Genomic DNA, 19102 nt, shown 5'->3' with positions numbered 1-19102 from the left:
TCTTTTAAGTTAATTGGTCAAATGGACTGAACTTCTGTCACACTGTTCAAATGATTGTTTGGAATTTGATACAAAAATGGTTATCTTACAAACATTGTTTCGTCATTCCAATAAAATTACCACATAGTGATTTTTCTCTTATTCTAACTTATTGGTCATATCGACACTATAAACAAGTGTGAAGAACAGTTCTGTTTACTTGAAAAGCAACCACAAGCTCTTTAAGAGAAGTGTGTCCAAACGTAATGTGATTAAACATTAATCTTTTCATTTATAACAAAAAAAGTACTATAATAATGCAGTTGTATTTAAAGATTTGTTTCAAATAATCTTGTTTTTGGGGAAAGAAAAAAGAAATTTAAATGAGCAATTCTATTTTCTTGGTAGAACTAAATAGAAGTTTAATAACAGGCAAACGTTTTTTGTAATTCTGCAAAAGATACAAACTATACATAATATGTTATTCTAATATTATAGTTTCTTCAGTATTTTAAAGCAAATTAACAACCAGTTTCACAAAACATTACATTCTATTCATAAACATTTTAATTATACAAAGAAACAAAAATATAAACCCTAAAATTATTGCTTCTACAAACATTTTTATTATACTCAAATGTTCCAAAGTTTTATAGTCACTACATTGAAAAACTGTGAATATTCGTTTTTTTGTTTTTTGTTTTTACTGGAATACAGGCTGCAATTAAGCTATATAAAAGTACACATGGAAAAAATTATTGTGTTAGAAATTTTAACATAACAAATATTTTTTCTGGCCCATGTATAAACTCTTACAATTATAGGTTGTTTTTTTTTGTAAAGGACTTATTCACAAATGCACATACATACTTTCTACTACCTTCTAAAACAACATAATTTTCATTTAACAACTCACTGAAACATCAGATTTCATCCATGAGCATTCATAAATAATCTCGTCTGTGAAGAAAAGGCATTCCAAGATGGCCTGGATAATATGAACTTAAAGATATCTTTTAACACTATATGAATGACCTATTCAAAAAAATCTAACATTACATCACTGTGGCCATACAGAGGACACAACGTGAATATTCTCTGGTGTACCTACCAATGAACTGCCATATATTACTTCAGCATACGTAGTAGTATTGCTAAAACAACACAGCACTTCCAATCATTTATGATAACTATCCATATTATGATATTCAACGCCCTGCTTAAATGACCTTTTACAAAACAATATTTGTAAATGAGCATAAACCCCCTAAAGAGATACATGACCCACCACCACCCACACTTCTCGAAACAGATTTTGATCGAGCTCCATGTGGCCAGAGCTGCAACTTGTGCCAGAGATTCTGATATTCACGAACAGATTCCATGACTAAATTTAGTCACTGGACCCTTATGTGTGTGTACAGCCTCGTTGTGGAACACCCTCGACGGGGGCCGGCAGCACGATTATTCTATACAAGCCGGCTTTTGTCTCATCTTTAGACTTTTCCAATAATGACAGCACTCTTGAGTTACTATTATCCATAAATAATATATAAATAACTTGACTTTGATAACTTCTGAAATATTTAAGTTAACCGTCTACACAAAATAGATGTATTTAAGCATAAAGTAACAATACAAAAATCAAATCCTTACAACTTCTTACTGCAGTCAACTTTCTTAGTTAAGTAATAGTTACTTAACGCAAGTAACAGTCGAAATTAACGTTGCTATTTTATTACTATATATAATTACATGAATGCTTTACTTCCTGTTCACCAAATTTACACATTTTAAATATTGCCTAAAGTACAATGTTACATCATTCATAAGTTAGTTGTTATTATCAGAAAAAGAAATAATACTTCGTAAAGCAAACGTCCACAACAGTACACGTCGCGATCATATCCAGCATTATCACAAATTCCCACATGATATTTAAAAGCAACATCCTATTTTTTTTTCTCTCCCGGAGATATAAATTATTTCGAAAATACCCATAATGCATTAATAAAAAGGCCATTAATCTCTAATGTGCCGTTCATCTTTGATCTTATTCTATCAAAACTTGACAAACCAAAGCTGGCAATGAACGTTCCGTTCCATGTAAATATAAGTCAGATCAATAAAAAAAAGTTCTGATATCTTCTGTAATGCATGACAAATCAACACTTTGTCAACTGCTTTTAACATGTAATACAAATCCTGAAGTAAAACGAAAATGGAACAGATTAAAATAAGGTCTCCATCAAGTGTATTTTATCTTCTGTTCATTCTACTTTAAAATATAAATAGTGTCTAACAGATGACACCACGAGCTAGTGATAAATAACAGACCTACTCCTATAAACACATAACTGCAGGTTTGTGTATTGATGCACAGAGTAGAAACATCCTAAGTACTATAAATGGTTCCTCCTCAAGATAAACTAACGCCCCCTACAACATTTTACATAATAGGGTTCTTCACCTACACCCCTTACTAGAGTCATTCAACTGATGAACAGACCAATCACCTGGAATAAGAGTGATCTGAAGTTTCATATCTGATAAAGGCGGGTGTCATAGATTACGATACTTTGAAGTAGTTAAAAATAAGGTTGTACAAATAAAATTCGCTACTGGAATATTTCTTAGTTATAAATTTTAGAAAAAAGTGTACGAGAATGAAACATTTTACATTACTCTTATAGAGACCGAACTAAAACACTGACAATTATCGCACAACTGTATATGCTGTATATGGTACAGAACTTTTATGAAACACGTGGTGAAAACTGAGGTAACTCTAAGCACTCTACCATTTTTTAATAATCAACGGTATATCCTACTTCTATCCGTACAGCCAAATAAGAGAAAGATAGCTCATAAAATAACAGTAAGTCAACTTATTATGCCAGTTCTTTCTTGTACGTAAAAATTAAGAGATCAGCGAAAGGCTTGCGAATATTAGTGTGTGATTTTTGTTAACCTTCTAAACAAGTTTCCCAAAGTGAGAGCCGCGGCCCCCTAGGGGTTGTGCAGCTTTTTTCTTGGAATGGGCCGAAAACAAAGATGCTGAATTAATTTTAATTCTGTATAAACAATAAGCAAATAAAAATTATGTTGAATTAATTAAATTACAGGATTGCTTCATATTTTAAAAACGAAAAATAAGACAACTTTACATAAAATTAAGTGTGTATTTAACTGCTCATCAGTCTACAAATTTAACCCAAACATAATAAATTGATAATGGTCTAATTATAATACATATAAATTGATAAGAAAAGGCCATACTAAATTACAACATACAATTTAATAGAAAAAGTACGTCATAGATATCATTATAGTTCATTAGTAATTAGTTTTTAAATTGATAAGTCACATTTTAAGGCATTTTTATAGGTTTTGGGGCCTCAATTTTTTTTATTCACATCAAGGGAGCCTCAGACTAAAAAGAGTCTAGGAACCACTGTTCTAAAAGGCATGGAGAGAGGTCTTGTTTGTTATGTTGTTGTTAAGCACAAAGCTACACAATGAGCTATCTTTGTTCACTCCTCACCACGAATATCGAAGCCCAATTTTTAGCGTTATAAGCTGAGCTATCAAAGTGTGGGGAGTAGTGTCACCACACTTTCTATGATACTTTTATATAAGTCCTTTCCTACGAGTTAAAAAAAGAAAGAACGAAATTTATAATTTCAGTATATTAGAGCTCATTGGAAAGCGAATAAATTCTTCATATCTCTTTTCACTGGGTGATCGACTTCTCTGAACCAAGAACTGATTTTGCTAATGTTACCTAACGTGAATTAATAAGTTTAATATGTTTGTAAGCTATACTTTCTATGTTTTTATTTAGATGTTTACTACAGGGCGCATAACGTTATGAATGGAGAAGGATTGTAATAACACGTAAAACAAGGGTACGATTTAAGTTCAGTGCCAGTCAGTCAGTTCAGATAAGTTATTCGGTTTTAAGAATGAGAGAGTTATCGCGTCTATTCTGCAATTCAGTTACTCGGTGAGTTAGCGTTGTTTGTCAATGAATTAGTTTTGCGAGGGCATTTTATAAGTTAGGCGTACGTCTTGCAATTTATTTTGAGAAGTTGTATTTTAAATTAAGCGTACACCTGTAGCAAACACCTGTCCCTAATTTAGCAGTGTAAGACTAGAGGGAAGGCAGCTACCCACCGTAAACCCTTGGGCTACTCTCTTACCAACGAAGAGTGGGATTGACCGTCACATAATAACGCCCCCACGGCTGAAAGGACGTGCATGTTTGGTGTGACGGACCCGCGACCCTCAGATTGCGAGTCGAGCGCCCTAACCACCTGGCCATGCTGGGCACCAACAATAGAATACAATACACAAATACTTCTTATAAACAAATAAAACATTAATATGCAATGTAACTGTAAAGTACGATTCAAAACAATAGTTCATTAAAGGTATCAATTTCAGTCACAAGAATCCTATAATCTGGAACGCGGTTTAGAAGCTGTTCTAGTTCTTAAGCTATATTAACAGTTTCACGTTAAGTTTTATATTGTTCTTTTAACTTTTAAAAACATTCTGTTTCATAACACTATAAGAGTGAAGTATGTGATGCTGCGCACAAATACGATCTTCGTATTTAACGTTTAAAAAGCATTCTGTTTCTGTTTCATAACACTATAAGAGTGACGTAAATGATGCTCCGCACAAATACGATCTTGTTCTTTTAACTTAAAAAAAAAAACATTCTGTTTCATAACACTAAGAGTGGAGTATGTGATGCTGCGCACAAATACGATCTTGGTCTTTTAACCTCATAACGTTTCTTGGAACCAGTAATGAGTGTTTTCGTTTTCTTTTTATGCTAATCGCGATTGTGTATGTTTTTGAATCAACCGAGACTTAATCCGATGTTATGATTACATACGCTATTTAATATGTATCACTTCTCTTCCAGTGAACAGCGATACGTAATATAGACAGACACACACACACATATATTTATATATTATTTTACTTTTTCATATTTATATATTTTATTTCGCACAATTAATTTTATTAAGGTTAAGCTTAGTAGTTGGCTCTGGCAAACTTCAGCTGGTAGAAAGCCAAAATAGGGACGTTGAGTCACATTTGACCTTATTATTAGACAGAGTGATGCAAAAGTAGCGTGCCACCGTATTTTCAAATTTCCTTTTAACACATTTTTCTAAGTAACGTTTGTGTTTCAATAACTCTCTTATTCTATTGTACCATAATTGTTTGGGATGTTATTTGCTTTACAAAAATGTGTAGACAAGATCCTGTTGTGATATTACTGATGCACATATAAAAACAATAGTACCAACAGAGCACAATAAAAATCATGGTGGTGCGGGACTATATCACCCTGTGTACCACAGAATTCCAGCTAAGCCCCTTCTTTTGTTTAATTAATTATCCTTAGCCCATTCGGCTCAGTACTCCGCTGACCACTAAACGATATGTAACCTTTTACCACGAGCGGGGTGAAGGAGGATTGCTTAATCTTCGAGCACCCCAGATTAATAATTATTTTTAAACCTAAATAACTGCCAGGAAAAACGAATTCCAACTAAGTAAAATATTCTTTGTCTGGTAACTATGGCTGACAATCTCGTCAACTTGGATTTATTTTTAAATACAGCTATTATTTAATAAAACTATACAATAGCAAAGAAAAAAAAATCTGAATTCTTCGTTACAGAACATCAAGTAGTCGAACGTTAAAAACTTTAAAACTTCTTACTCCAAACATTTCCAATAACTTCTATTGTTTATTTTTTTTAATTAAGTTTGTCCAAACTAAATTCGCACTACTTGATTTTCTTAGCTTGCCGTTCTAACGTGGCATTTGTAATTGCGTATTTAAATCTTTTGTAGGTATGAATGAGATTAAAATATATTGATATATTTCACTGATCAACAAAATTTGATATCTTAAATACAATAACAATTTGGAAACATGTCAACGTCACAGCAATGGTCGTTATGGAAGATTATTCCTATTCTGCATGTTGCTATAAGAAATGTATTAGTGTTATTTATTATTTAAATTTCTGGTCATATATTATTTTTGAAGTAAATGTCACTGTTCATGTAATCATTATTTGTTTGAAATAATCAATTACACTGTCTAAAGAGTTAATCAACCAAACAAACACTTTTAATATAAAAAAACAGCATGAAAATCATATACTATGGTATATGTTGTATTAAAAAATAGTCATAATTAGTCATGAATTCATCGTTTCTAACGCTAACAGACAAGACTGAGTAATTGAACACTTAATAAGGAGTCACAGAATTACAACACAAAAAAGTAAGCACCCGTCCCATATCCAAAATATCTATTAACTATAGGCAAAACTTGCTCATTTCCGCCTATAGATATGGAAATACTACACTGTTAACTGGAACTCCTTATCATTATGCAACAGGCCTTCATGATTTACATGTTGTACAATTTGTGTAATCTGTAGGTGGTCATAACCTGAAATGATCCACTACTTTATACTGTACTATTACAGAGGATTAATGCAGGTTATAAGAACGATACACGTATGCTAATACAGTAACTTATCGTCGCAGATGCGAGCCATGCTCCCATGGGCGACATATCTAGCATATTACATACATACTGTATTTGGTTCAGAGTGAATTCCCGGCATTCGAAACCAGGTGTATATTGTTCATTGTTTTATTAGTTCAAAGCTACACAAATAGGCTACCTGCACTCTGTTCACCGCGGGAAATCGACCCCCAGATTTTAGTGTTGTAAGTCTGTAAACTTACCGCTGACACCCCGGGGGACTCGATAGTATAATACTGTCACGGATCAAGTTTTGTTAAGTCAAAAAATAGAACACTTCAAATGAAGAAGCTTTGAATATTCTACATGGAAACCGAAAACCTCGCTCACCAGAGCTTGTAAGATGAGTGCAAGTCAACATAGAAACCGTGGTTAGGGAAGCAATGGGCTCCAAACCACAAGAAGAGCCAAACCGGAGCAACGCCCTCATCGACACGAGTTCCGAGTTTATATGTTGTAGAAAATATGCAGTCTCGCAGTAGTCTTAACGAGAAATGCTTCAGTAATTCTTACTCTGTTATAACTGTTGCAAATGTAATATGAGTTACAGATCAGCATATGAAGTATGTAGTTATTCGGTAGTGATAACGAAAAGTGTTCTAGTTCTGCCTGCCACAACCACAACAGTCATGTCGAAACTTATGGATTTACATGTTGAGCAAAAGTGTATGTATAGTCATTATGAGCTTTATACCAGCGTTTCTCTACTTTTTCGATAACAGAGGCCGGCTCGCTGCTTCCTAAACTGTCAGGATATATAACGAAAAACCATTAAAATTTACATGTGAATACTCAGTCAGTTTTTTTTTGTTTTGTTTATTGGTTTGTTTTTGTGAAATCACAAAGACTGGCAAGGTGGTTGAAAAACTATACTGCTGCTTACGCGTACGGTTACTCTAACAGACCTACATGTCCTATGGGTTTGCACGTTGTTCAAATTATTTAACCTGTTTGTGTTCATTAAAATAAAAAAGTAATTTCTCCAGTAACTCCAACTATATTATTGACAAAGAGCGGTATTTCTTATTGGTTTACATGTTTTGGTAACTACTTAATCTGTCGGTGTCCACCAAGAAAATATATCTAGTACTTCCAACTATTATTGAAAAAGATCTACATATCCTGTAGATTTAAAGGTGTTAATAACGAGTAATGCTCTAGAACTTCTTGCCATTATTGCATATCTTGTAGATTTACAGGTGTTAATAACGAGTAATGATCTAGAACTTCTTGCCATTATTGCATATCTTGTAGATTTACAGGTGTTAATAACCAGTAATGCTCTAGAACTTCTTGCCATTATTGCATATCTTATAGATTTACAGGTGTTAATAACGAGTAATGCTCTAGAATTTCTTACCATTATTGCATATCTTGTAGATTTACAGGTGTTAATAACGAGTAATGCTCCAGAACTTCTTGCCATTATTGCATATCTTGTAGATTTACAGGTGTTAATAACGAGTAATGCTCTAGAACTTCTTACCATTATTGCATATCTTACAGATTTACTGGTGGTAATAATGAGTAATTCTCTAGACCTTCCTGCCATTACTGTTACATACCTAGATTGAAATTGCGGGTTGACTCATTGCACAAACCAATTAGTCTTTCAATGAATGTAAAGGTAAATTCAGAATGTTTAATTCCTGCAGAGTACACAGTTCTTTAGGTCAAAACCATAGTGGTTTTATTGAATGATGCACTTATGCTTTATCACACGTCCTACAGAAAATCAACTGACCTCTATCCATAAAGTAAACTCTGAAACTTGTTCCAAAAAAGTGGGGTAGTGCTCGTCTTCGGAAACGTGTTTATTTCTTAAGTGAATTTATTAGAGTATCGTAGGTTCAAAGCAAGCAATCAATCAAAATAGCTCATTGTGTGTAATTTCAGTGGTTGAAAGACTGGAACCCAACACAATACGATAACAAAAAATCTGTTCTATAATTTTATAGTAATTTAGTTAAAATAGGCGAATTTTAGAAAAAATAAAACACACACATAATTCCAAATATTCATATATATATAAGTAGGAAAATGCGAAAGTGATAAAGAAATTAGACTTTTAGATAAATATTACCTTTAAAAACTATGGTAGTAATTTATTTACTGGGCAACGTTTTGAGCAAACGCTCTTTTTTCAAGCCAGAAACAAGTCTGTCGATTAATGACAATTACCCTTTTTTTAACCGACAGGCTTGTTTCTGGCTTGAAAATGAGCGTTTGCTCAAAACGTCGCCAAGTAGATAAATTACTACCACATTTTTTAAAAGGTGATTTTTCTCTAAAAGTCTAATTTATTCATATATATATCTTGTATTGATAGTACAAAACTCATAAATTAAAAAATAAATATTTGTAAATATTCAAAATTATCTTATGAAGTCTTATTTTGATTATACAACACTAAGATTATCATATAAAATATTGTTTTAAGCGCAAAGTTGCACCACGGGCTATCCTTCGCTGTCCCCATTGCAGAAATCGAATCCCCAGTTTTAATGTTATAAGCCGTCAAGCTTACTGCTGAGCCACCAGGGGGGGGGGGGAGAGATGTTATCTTGAGTGTTAAGTACCTTGTTAATTTAATCGAAAATGGCAATATTAATGTATATATTCATTTAATTGAAAGTAAACTACAGAATTGTTAAAGCAAGTTTCTATTGCAGACTTACTGCTTTCAACAATAGTCACTAATAGCAACAGATAACGAACAGACCTGAAAAAACCTCTCTAAAAAAAGTCAGAAGTATAAAGCGGTAGTTTGTGAGTCAGTGATAAAGAGATGGTTGAATCACCAGCTGTATTCATCCACTTGAAGACACTGTTAACATACCGAATATATACTTGCAACTTTTGGTATGAATAGCTCATGTAAGCAGATCTCTGTTTATCATAACTTAAGTGTTCTTTCAGTCTGAGCTGGAATCAATCCCTCTGTTCACTAATTATTTTGTATACAAGAAGTCTAATTTAAAAAAAGGAAGAAAAAAAGTATAAGGTGTCATCTAGTCTAATGGTGATCTGCCACGTCTGAGACTCCAGTTGTATGTAATGGCATAAAAACAAAGCACCTGTGTATCTATCGCTTTTTATACTCATCATAAACCACTATTGGGTTATTATAACGACTTAGAAACTAGAGGAAAACAACACTTGAATAATAAAGTACTAAAATTTGACCTTCTGATTTAAAGCCTATTAATGAGCGATTAGTTATGCCTGAAAGCTTAATGAGCCCGGCATTTTTTTCAGTGGTTTCGTTACAATGCAAATAACCTAATACGCTTCCTTATCACTTTTATCGTGTGCAGTCGCGTGCAGCGATATACTGAAAATATATAATAACTATGAAATTATTATTTCCAAAATAGCTCATGTATTTTATTAACATACACAACCACGTACATACATATTCGTAAGACATAAAAGCTTTACCATTAAAACAATTCATTCTGTAGCATGTTTCCGTTGTCATGTTTAGTAGTCTATACAATCATCTTTAACTAGTAAATAATATTTGAGAACTAGACACTAATTACTAACTAGTTATTAAAAAGTAGTTATTAATTAATAATTACACTTACGTAGTATGATAGGCTACTAATTAATACTAACTTCCATAGCAAGTCGCCATACCTTCACCGTTAAGTACTTACAGATTATTAACTCGCAATCTACGCGACGTCGAACATGCTCGCTCCTTCGTTGGTAAAGAGTAGTTTAAGAGTTGGCGGGGGGTGGTGTTGAATAGCTGCCTTTCCTCTAGTCTATCACTTCAAAATTAGGGACAGCTAGCGCAGATAGCCCTCGAATAGCTTTGCGCAAAATTCAACAAAACAAACTTACAGATTATGTGTTGTATTCGAGTTTCACTGCCTAATTTTTTTTTCAGTTAAAACTCTGCAAAAGTTATTGGTTCAGTACAAAAAAGAACATGCTTAAGACACGAAAATTTCGAGGAGAAACAATCCGAAGCCAGTGAAACTTAAATTTCGTTGTATATATACAGCAAAACAGTTGTTTTAAAATCATAACAAGAAATCCTGTCCATTTCTATATAAACTGAGTACATCTCATTCCTGTTGAAAATGTATAGAGATTTGACAGTAAGCCATGGAAGCACCCGCTTGTTTTGATAAAAACTTGAACCACTTCCAATAAATAGCCAAGCCTGTAAATTGAACATGCAAATCGCATGCAACCTCATTCCCAGGTGCCTAAAACATGTGTGCATTCAAATAGTAGCTATTCCTACTCTACCTTAATTTCGGATACCATGTCTTCAAGGAAGGATCTAACATACTTTGAAAGAAAGAAAAAACAGAAGAGGACAGATTTCTGATGTCTTCAGAGCAAGAGCCTCCGAAGTAATGCTTGTTTTAGCATTCACTTAAACTAGTAAAAACAGTCCAAAGTACACCATCCCTTCCAGAGGAGACTTTCCACAGTCCATCTAGTATACTAGGACGGGGTTTTTCAGCACCTGTTTCAACAGTTCCATCGTACAAAAACCCTCAATTTAAATAGTTGTCTTCGTATGGAATAACACGAATACTTATTTCCTTCTCCAGTTGCTTAAGGTATGCGATGATTGAACGGGAGGGATGACTTGAAGCTTTACCTATACTTTGAGGAACCCGTTTCCGTACAAAACTAGTATTTATGTGTGGCACAAAGGGCACAGACATTGATCTAATAGTAAATAGAGTGCATCTTGATCTTTGTATCCACTATCCTAATCCTTAAATTGCCCCTGGCATACAATCCAACAATGATCACGAATCCCCCTGAAAGGTTTTGCAACATGCCGCATACTATTTTGGAAATATTTTACTCCACTGATCGGTGTAAAATTGCACGAGCCTTGCTACAATTTATTAAGGTATACACACACTTTGTCAAGTATCACCATGTACTGCCATTTTCCCCCAGTTAAGTACCGTTCATCCAGGTTTATACAGTTGGTCTTCCTATCCTGGGTATGTCGTCGAAGCAACTTATTTACAAGTGACCTGTGTCGCTTTTCCAGATGGAGATCCTTCTTTATTACGTTTTATACTGTTGCCTGGTGCATGAAGAGAGCATTTGAAACCGCTCTATTTAACGTGGATTTTCACTTGTTACAAAATGCCGCAATTTTCTTACCATGGCTAGGGTACGACTTGTTACATAAATCGTTCTGTATCGTCCTAATGGCCAAGTTGGTCCATATTCTTTTGTTTTCCAATGTCATTAATGGATATCCCAATCTGAACACATCTTTATGATCTGATTGAATGAATGTATTGCGTCGGAAAGGCTGTTACATACCCTTCCTAAAAGCGATCAATTTTCGATGGTATTACACTACCTACAAAACGCCGACCAATGTCAACATCCCGTTCCACCGCGACTTTTTATATTGGCTGTGGCTGTCAGGTAACTTGCTGATTTGCATATTTAAAATAATTTAAATACGACTTAATCCTTTGTATTATACCTTTTTGAACAAATGTTCACGTTTTTCTCTCCACCGATGACTCCTTTGACGTTGTCTCTATCAACTGTAAAGCTACTTTTAATGTTTCGTTTGCGGAATGTGTAAATCTGCCTACCATCCCATGCGCAAAGATTCGCGAACTTTTGCGGCGGACCATTCAAAATGTTGCGCGTAAAATACTTGCATCATATGGTGTCAACCGCAGTCGCCTACGCTAACATCATATGATGTCAACCGCAGTTGAAGGGTTAATTATTACACGAACATATGAAGTTTAAAAGTTATTGTTAAAATTATTTTCTTACACTTCTGTCATAACTGTGACGAACTAGTGACATCAAATGTAAAAAGTATGTTTTTGTGGGTGTCACGTAGCAGGATACTTGTTTTTTTGGACTAAATTTCTAGCCATATTCAATACTATACATGTATATTAAACAAACCACTATATATATATATATTTACTGTGAAATGGTCAGACTAGAATGTTTAGTAATTTCAACCTCGGCTGGGAAAACTATCCTGATATACAATGTATAGTTATTTAGAATTATAGGGTTCCCCCAGCACTCAGCGGTAAGTTTAGTGGCTTAAAACACGGAAATTCGGGGTTCAGTTTCCCGCGGAGGGAACAGCGCAGATAACATACTTTGCAATTCTGCATTTAAAACAAACAAGATAGAACAAATAAAGGAAATTGCTACCATAAGCATTTAAATAAACCCAATAAATAATGGGATATTACTTTATGAAATATTAAGCTACATTTGTTTCTCTCTGTCACGCAAGTATCTGTAGTCACATTTGTTCGTATCTAAACAAGAAACTGTTACACAGCAATCTTACAAAGCTATAGCTTGAACAGATAACTGAACATTATATAAAAGTCTCGGCGTAATTTATTCTTGTCGATGTAGAAAATAATATATAAATAAACATGCATTTAGCATGTGCAGTAAATTACGCAATTCATTTATGAATGTTTCCACGTTGTATCAGAACATTTTCTATTACAATACTTAAGAGAAAAAAAAATAAATACATAAGTTCGAAGAATAACACGCAAATAGTTACAAAGAAACTGTCCAATTGCTAAAATATCCGAATTTAAATTAATATACTTTAGCTATAGACGGGAATTCTACATACGGAAATCGTAACTAAACAAGCCCAATACAACAGTGCTAAATTATGGGCTGATGTAATGCTTTCACATTTAGTATTTATACCTTTACACATTATTATAGTTTTATTTTTAATCGTCACACACAAATCCCTATGAGAATATAACAGTAAATTTCTGAATCTTATTAAAATGCTGATGTGCCACTATTAAGAAGCTGTACTAAAAACTTGGAAAATTAAATTCTTTTCTACAACTACAATTCTCACCAAGGCTAGGGGAAAGAAGCTTGTTAGTAATGTAAAATACTATTGTATCACAATATAATAAAAATAAAAAAATGAATACCAAAATACACATGTGTAACATAAATCACTGCTGTATAATTTGACAATCTCAGCTTTGCTAGTTTTTTTTTACATACAAAAGACCTAAAACATTTCAATTACTTAGGATTTTCAAGAAAAATGTGTCAGTAAAAATGGTACAAGCTGTTTCAAGTAATTCGTGTTATGGGTAACATTTAGTAGCTAGGATATTAAGTTGGATATCAAGATCTTTAATAGACATTACTTATTATTAACCACATTTTTTTACAAATATATAGAACCACTCAGTAAGAAAAGGATCTTTAATCTTAAAGTTTGAAATTTATCATACACATGTATTTCTTATGGAAGAAAATTATTTTTTAATCTTGTATCTTTTGTAACACTATATAAATAATAACTAATAAGTTTGAGTAAGAGAAACATATATATATATATATATATATATATATATATACATATATGAATTTTATTAACAAGTTTAGAATAATAAAAGTCATATTACAACAAGTAACCTCTCTAACCCCATGAATAACAAAACAATTACATCCAAGAATGGCTCTTAATGGATGTTTTAGTCACTTGTAACTGTTAAAAACTTCTATTTTACATTTATACTAAGTATTTAAATGACACAAATTATTAAAAAGGCACTATTTTCTATATGCAACAATTATTACAGAAATTAATTTGTGACTTAAATGTGTAATAACTTTAAACAATGTACAAGTAGTTTTTGATATTCCTTTTTATCAGAAATAGTTTAATAAAAATTAATAGATAGACCATTTGTCTTAAAATATAAACAGTAAAAGTAAAATATTTTGTCTGTTTAGGAAAAAATGACAACCATCACAGTAGACAGTTGAGCTTCACCTAATAATGACGGTAATTAAGTATTAGATACTTCTATGCATCATATTTTCTATCAATCAAATGTATGAAAATGTTCTTAAGAACATACTAATAGATATCGAAAATCTTTAAGACTGTTTAAGCTTAGTTTCAGTTCTGATAAAATATAAAAAAGTTAATAATATCCCATTAAGTCGAAATAGGTAATTATCTCTCTATACAAATCACTAATTGGGCATCACATGGAATATTATGTACAGTTTTTGCCTTCTTACTTAAAAAAGGATACCGACTTATTGGAAAAGGTTCAGAGGAGGGCTACTAGGATAATCCATGGGTTAGAAGAGTTTTCTTACAGGAATTATCTTTTAACTTATTTTCTCTTGAGACAAAAAAAAAAAGAGTAAGAAATGATCATATTGAAGCTTACAAGATTATCAAGAAGAACAATAAGATAAAACCTCTTATTCTTTAGTATTATATTCTGTAGTTAACAGGACAAAAGAACACATGTTCAAGATTTGGAAAAGACATGCTACACTTCAGTTAATACTGATAATTTTATTCTTCTAACATGGTGATTGATTTATGCATTAGTAGAGACCAGCACTTTAGAGGATATTAAGAGAGGAAATGAAGACTTCCTGAAATTGTTTTACTTTTCACATGAGTAGGTGTACAAGGAAAGTCTTAAAGAACCAAATGGTCAATTTTGTGTGTGTTAAATGATCAGCTATTCCATGAAGAGAGCACAAAAACTTCAAAAACTGTTTGAATAATATTCCAAGTCTTTTAATAATGCTCTAACTAAGCCAACAAATTTATGCTTCAAAAAAAATTGTAGAGTAGCAAATATATTTTATTCATTACATCTTTTCCCAACTCTGTACACAGTTTGTTACAATGCAAAGAGTTTAGCCTATGATATAAATGTAAGTGCAATACCTCAATTTTTCAGTTATCAAGGTGCTGTCTTTTACAAACTGTAAAGTTTAAAACGATTCAATATCAACCACAGATGTATAAAACAGTTAAGTAACATTACAACTTCTCCCAACTTTAACTTATGTAGTTATTATACCTTATTATGTGAGGATCAGTTATTAGGCAATATAATAACTTCTGATAGTTAAATTTCATATATATTACAAGATCGTAGTTTCTATAGAATTTCCAAGTGTCACATAGTCACCTAAAAATGGTTATTAATTTGATATAATAAAACATCCACTAAACTGTGATAGAAATAAAAGGTGATTATCTACATTCTGGGTACTTCTTGTAATGAAGATTAATTAGAAGGTAGACCATGCTTTTTTTTTTCTGAAGAGCTCTAATAATAAGGACATGATTTTATAAAAAACAACTACAAACACAAAATTCATAATTGTACAAAGATTTGTTTTATATTACTTAAAAACTCTGAATTCCAAGTTAGCAAATATTACTACAGATTACAGTGAACTATGTAATGGCTAATAAAATATTTTTATTTACACCAGAATATATTTCAATAACATTATTTTTGGGCCTAGGTACATAACCCACATGACTATTTTTACTTATTTCTATCATTATATAATAAATTTTCAACAACTATAGAGAAAAAATAGTGTTTTTTATCAAAAAACTTATTTTACTACAATGGTTTGTGCAATAAAAAACTAATACTCACTAAAAATAAAACTTGCCCCAATTCTAACCACATGTTTTACCATGCTATCAAAAGCAGCATGTCTTTCAAACCATTTCAACTTCATCTTAAAATCATGACTTGCAAAAGTCTCAACACAACTTTACATCCTTAAAATATATAGATGGCTTGGTTTACTGTGAATATTAATCATATGATCATACACTGTAAATCACATCAACACAAATAATATAACAATTAACTTAATATATATTTTTATTACACTCATCAAAAACACAACTTCATCAAACCATTAAGAAGATTGGTGTGATATTTTCATTCACAAATATCTCAGTACCATATGATATGAATAAATGTTAATTTATGGTAATAATACTAAATGCTTAAAACTAAAATATGCACAATTCATAAACCAAAATGTGATAAGACAACTTTTAACACAATAAGAATGTACTAATTTGAAAACACAAAAAAACTCCTGAAAATTTTCATTTTGTAAATTTTAATAGTACTACTAATAGAATGGAATATTTATCCTTTTTTTATTTTCTTTATGTCCAACTTTTAAAAATATGAATATAAACTCTAATTTCATCAATTCATGTGCTATGTTTCAAACACTGTGAATTTCTTTTTCGCTCCATATTTTTCCCTACAACTCAAATTTTATTTAAGTTTGAATATTATCATTATGATATTTGGCCCTGTCTCAAAGCTGCGATGAATACGACTGTGTGTGGTGAACTGAAAGTCCTTCCAACAGTTATGAATATGACTCTTGTGAGTCGTATCACTGATTTTACGAGTACGATCCTGTCGTACTGTAGTTAGTTAGGGTTAACCTATCGTTGAAAAAGAAAAGCTCAAGAGAAACATGTATTTTGTTTAATCACAATAAATCACATAAATGTTTGTAGTTGCTTACGTTTTATACTGATACTGATAAATGCCCGAATATTTTCAAAGATAATATACCTGGTGTAAAGCGGTAAGACCATCGACATTGGCAGTATTGATATCTGCACCTTTCTCAAGCAGACGCTCAACCTCTTCTGTGTCACCAGAAGCACAAGCAGCAAGGAACACGCAACCATCTGTGAATTTTATCTTTCCAAGTCCATTATTTCTTTTTGATACAACTGATTCTTTATTAGTATCCGAATCTTCCCATCTTTTCAACTGTTCAGCTCTCTTAAAGAGAGCACTATTAGAGCGAGTTTCCATCGGCATTTCGAACACTCCCTTAGACCTCGGGTTGATTCACATGCCCTCCCCTCCCTATCTCTCGATACCCTAGTTTATTTAAGAAAACAAGCGATAGGTGGCAGCGGAAGATTGTACGAAATATTTATACAAAGCTTGTGGATGAATTTTGGTGTTTATAATAAGGTTACCATGAATTTACGAAATTAATTATAATGAAAGCAAGATTATATAATCAATAATCAGTATGATTGTAGTGTTATAACAAGGAAAAATTGTATTCGCTTTGAGTGAAGTTCCGTATTATATTTTATTGTTGCACTTGTTTTTGTTTTATCGATATTTTAGTTTTATAAGAATAAGTGCAAAATTCTAACCGATTTTCAACCCTTCACAGGAGTAGCTGAAGCTATACGTCCGCTTATTTTATACTAATTTTTATGAGTGTACAAAAGCTAAATTTTTCTAAGTTTGTCTTAATATGACTCCTGTTTGAAAGCTAAGGTAGTACCAACATGTATATATATATATGTGTGTATTCTGAAGAGAAACAATCCGTATCTTTTACACTAAACATAGTTCGAAATTAGTTTTCTACTTTATTTGTAGTGTACTGCTATATGTTTGGGTTGCTTCCGGTTTATCTTTCTTCATTAATCGCTAAGTGCAAGTGACAGCTGGTCGTGAAATAATCTGTTTTCTTATTTATTTGTTGTTTTCCCAGTTAAAATCAAACCTTCCATTGCTTTACTGATATGGTTTAATGCCATAAATGTCTCTTTGAAACGTTCAGTTTTCATGCTTTGAATCCTCTTTTACTAGCTGAATATGGGAACTTCTTGCAGTAAAGTTTTATAATGTAACTCTTTCAGAAGGGGTCAATTTAAAATTTCACTTGCAATTCCAAAGCACCACAATTCAACCGAATTGCACTGCATCGAGAAGATAAGGCTTTTAATTTGTTCAGTAACAGACAACGGGGATGGCCAAAGTCAAAGTGATTGGATATGCAATTTGTTACCATAGATAGTGAACAACCACCTGTATGCTGTAATAACAAAGCTAAAGTACAGTGCCTTGCAAAAGTATTCACCTCCTGCAAAGTTCCACATTTTGTCGCCCTCTGAGCTTGCAATCATAACATTTTCAAATAGGGCTTTATATTTAGAATCTACACAATCTACTCCAAACTGTGAAAGGTAAAAACCGCTGATATTATGTAAGTAAGTTAGATTTTCAAAGAGAATTACAATATTGTTACGACAGCGGAAGTCATGTGATTCTAGTAACACCTCATGAGCTTCTAGAAAATTCATGTCCGTTCGTGACGCCTCGAGTGTTTACTCGATGTGCGGTATTCTTGAATATAAGACCGCCAAGAAGTGACGGCAACAATGGAATTGAATTGCAGACAGAGATAGAGACCGACAATTGAGTCAAGCACGTAAATCGTTCACTGTGAATTATAGTGTTTGTTTAAGTTATAGCATGACTGTGGAAGTTAAGTGTGTTGCAAAGTTGTATTGAGAAAGAATAAACTAGTTTTATTTAAGAATTCTTCGGAAAGAATTTTTACGGAAAATTAACAAACGAAAACAGAGGCGTAACAATATTCTCAATTGCATAAGTATTAGACCCTTTTCCTACGGCAACCCTAAATCAGTTCAGGTGCAAAAGATTAGTTTGAAAGGTCCCAAAATTAGTGTAATGGTATTTGTCTGTGTATAATTAAAGTGGTTTAACTTGATTTCAAAATAAATGCATCTGTTCAAGCTACAACTCACATAGTGATACGACAAACCAACCATGAAGGCCAAGGAGCATTTAAAACAAGTCAGGGATAAAGCGATAGAGAAGCTCAGATCAGGAGAAGATTACAAGAAAA

At 32.6% G+C, this 19102-nt stretch overlaps 1 protein-coding gene across 1 annotated transcript in view; it reads right to left on the bottom strand.

Annotated features, from left to right (window-relative positions):
• LOC106470416 (protein phosphatase 1 regulatory subunit 12C-like) overlaps positions 1-17309 on the bottom strand; it is a 116779-nt gene extending 99470 nt beyond the window's left edge. Inside the window, exon 1 of the mRNA XM_022399954.1 lies at positions 16990-17309. Coding sequence (XP_022255662.1) covers positions 16990-17244 — 255 coding nt within the window. The 5' untranslated portion in view covers positions 17245-17309. The remainder of the gene's footprint in view (positions 1-16989) is intronic.
• Positions 17310-19102: the final 1793 nt, after the last annotated feature.

The sequence above is a fragment of the Limulus polyphemus genome, unplaced genomic scaffold (assembly GCF_000517525.1).
Source record: "Limulus polyphemus unplaced genomic scaffold, Limulus_polyphemus-2.1.2 Scaffold105, whole genome shotgun sequence".
NCBI lineage: Eukaryota > Metazoa > Arthropoda > Merostomata > Xiphosura > Limulidae > Limulus > Limulus polyphemus.
Note: the sequence above shows the minus strand (reverse complement) of the source record. Positions and strands in the feature narration are given on the sequence as shown.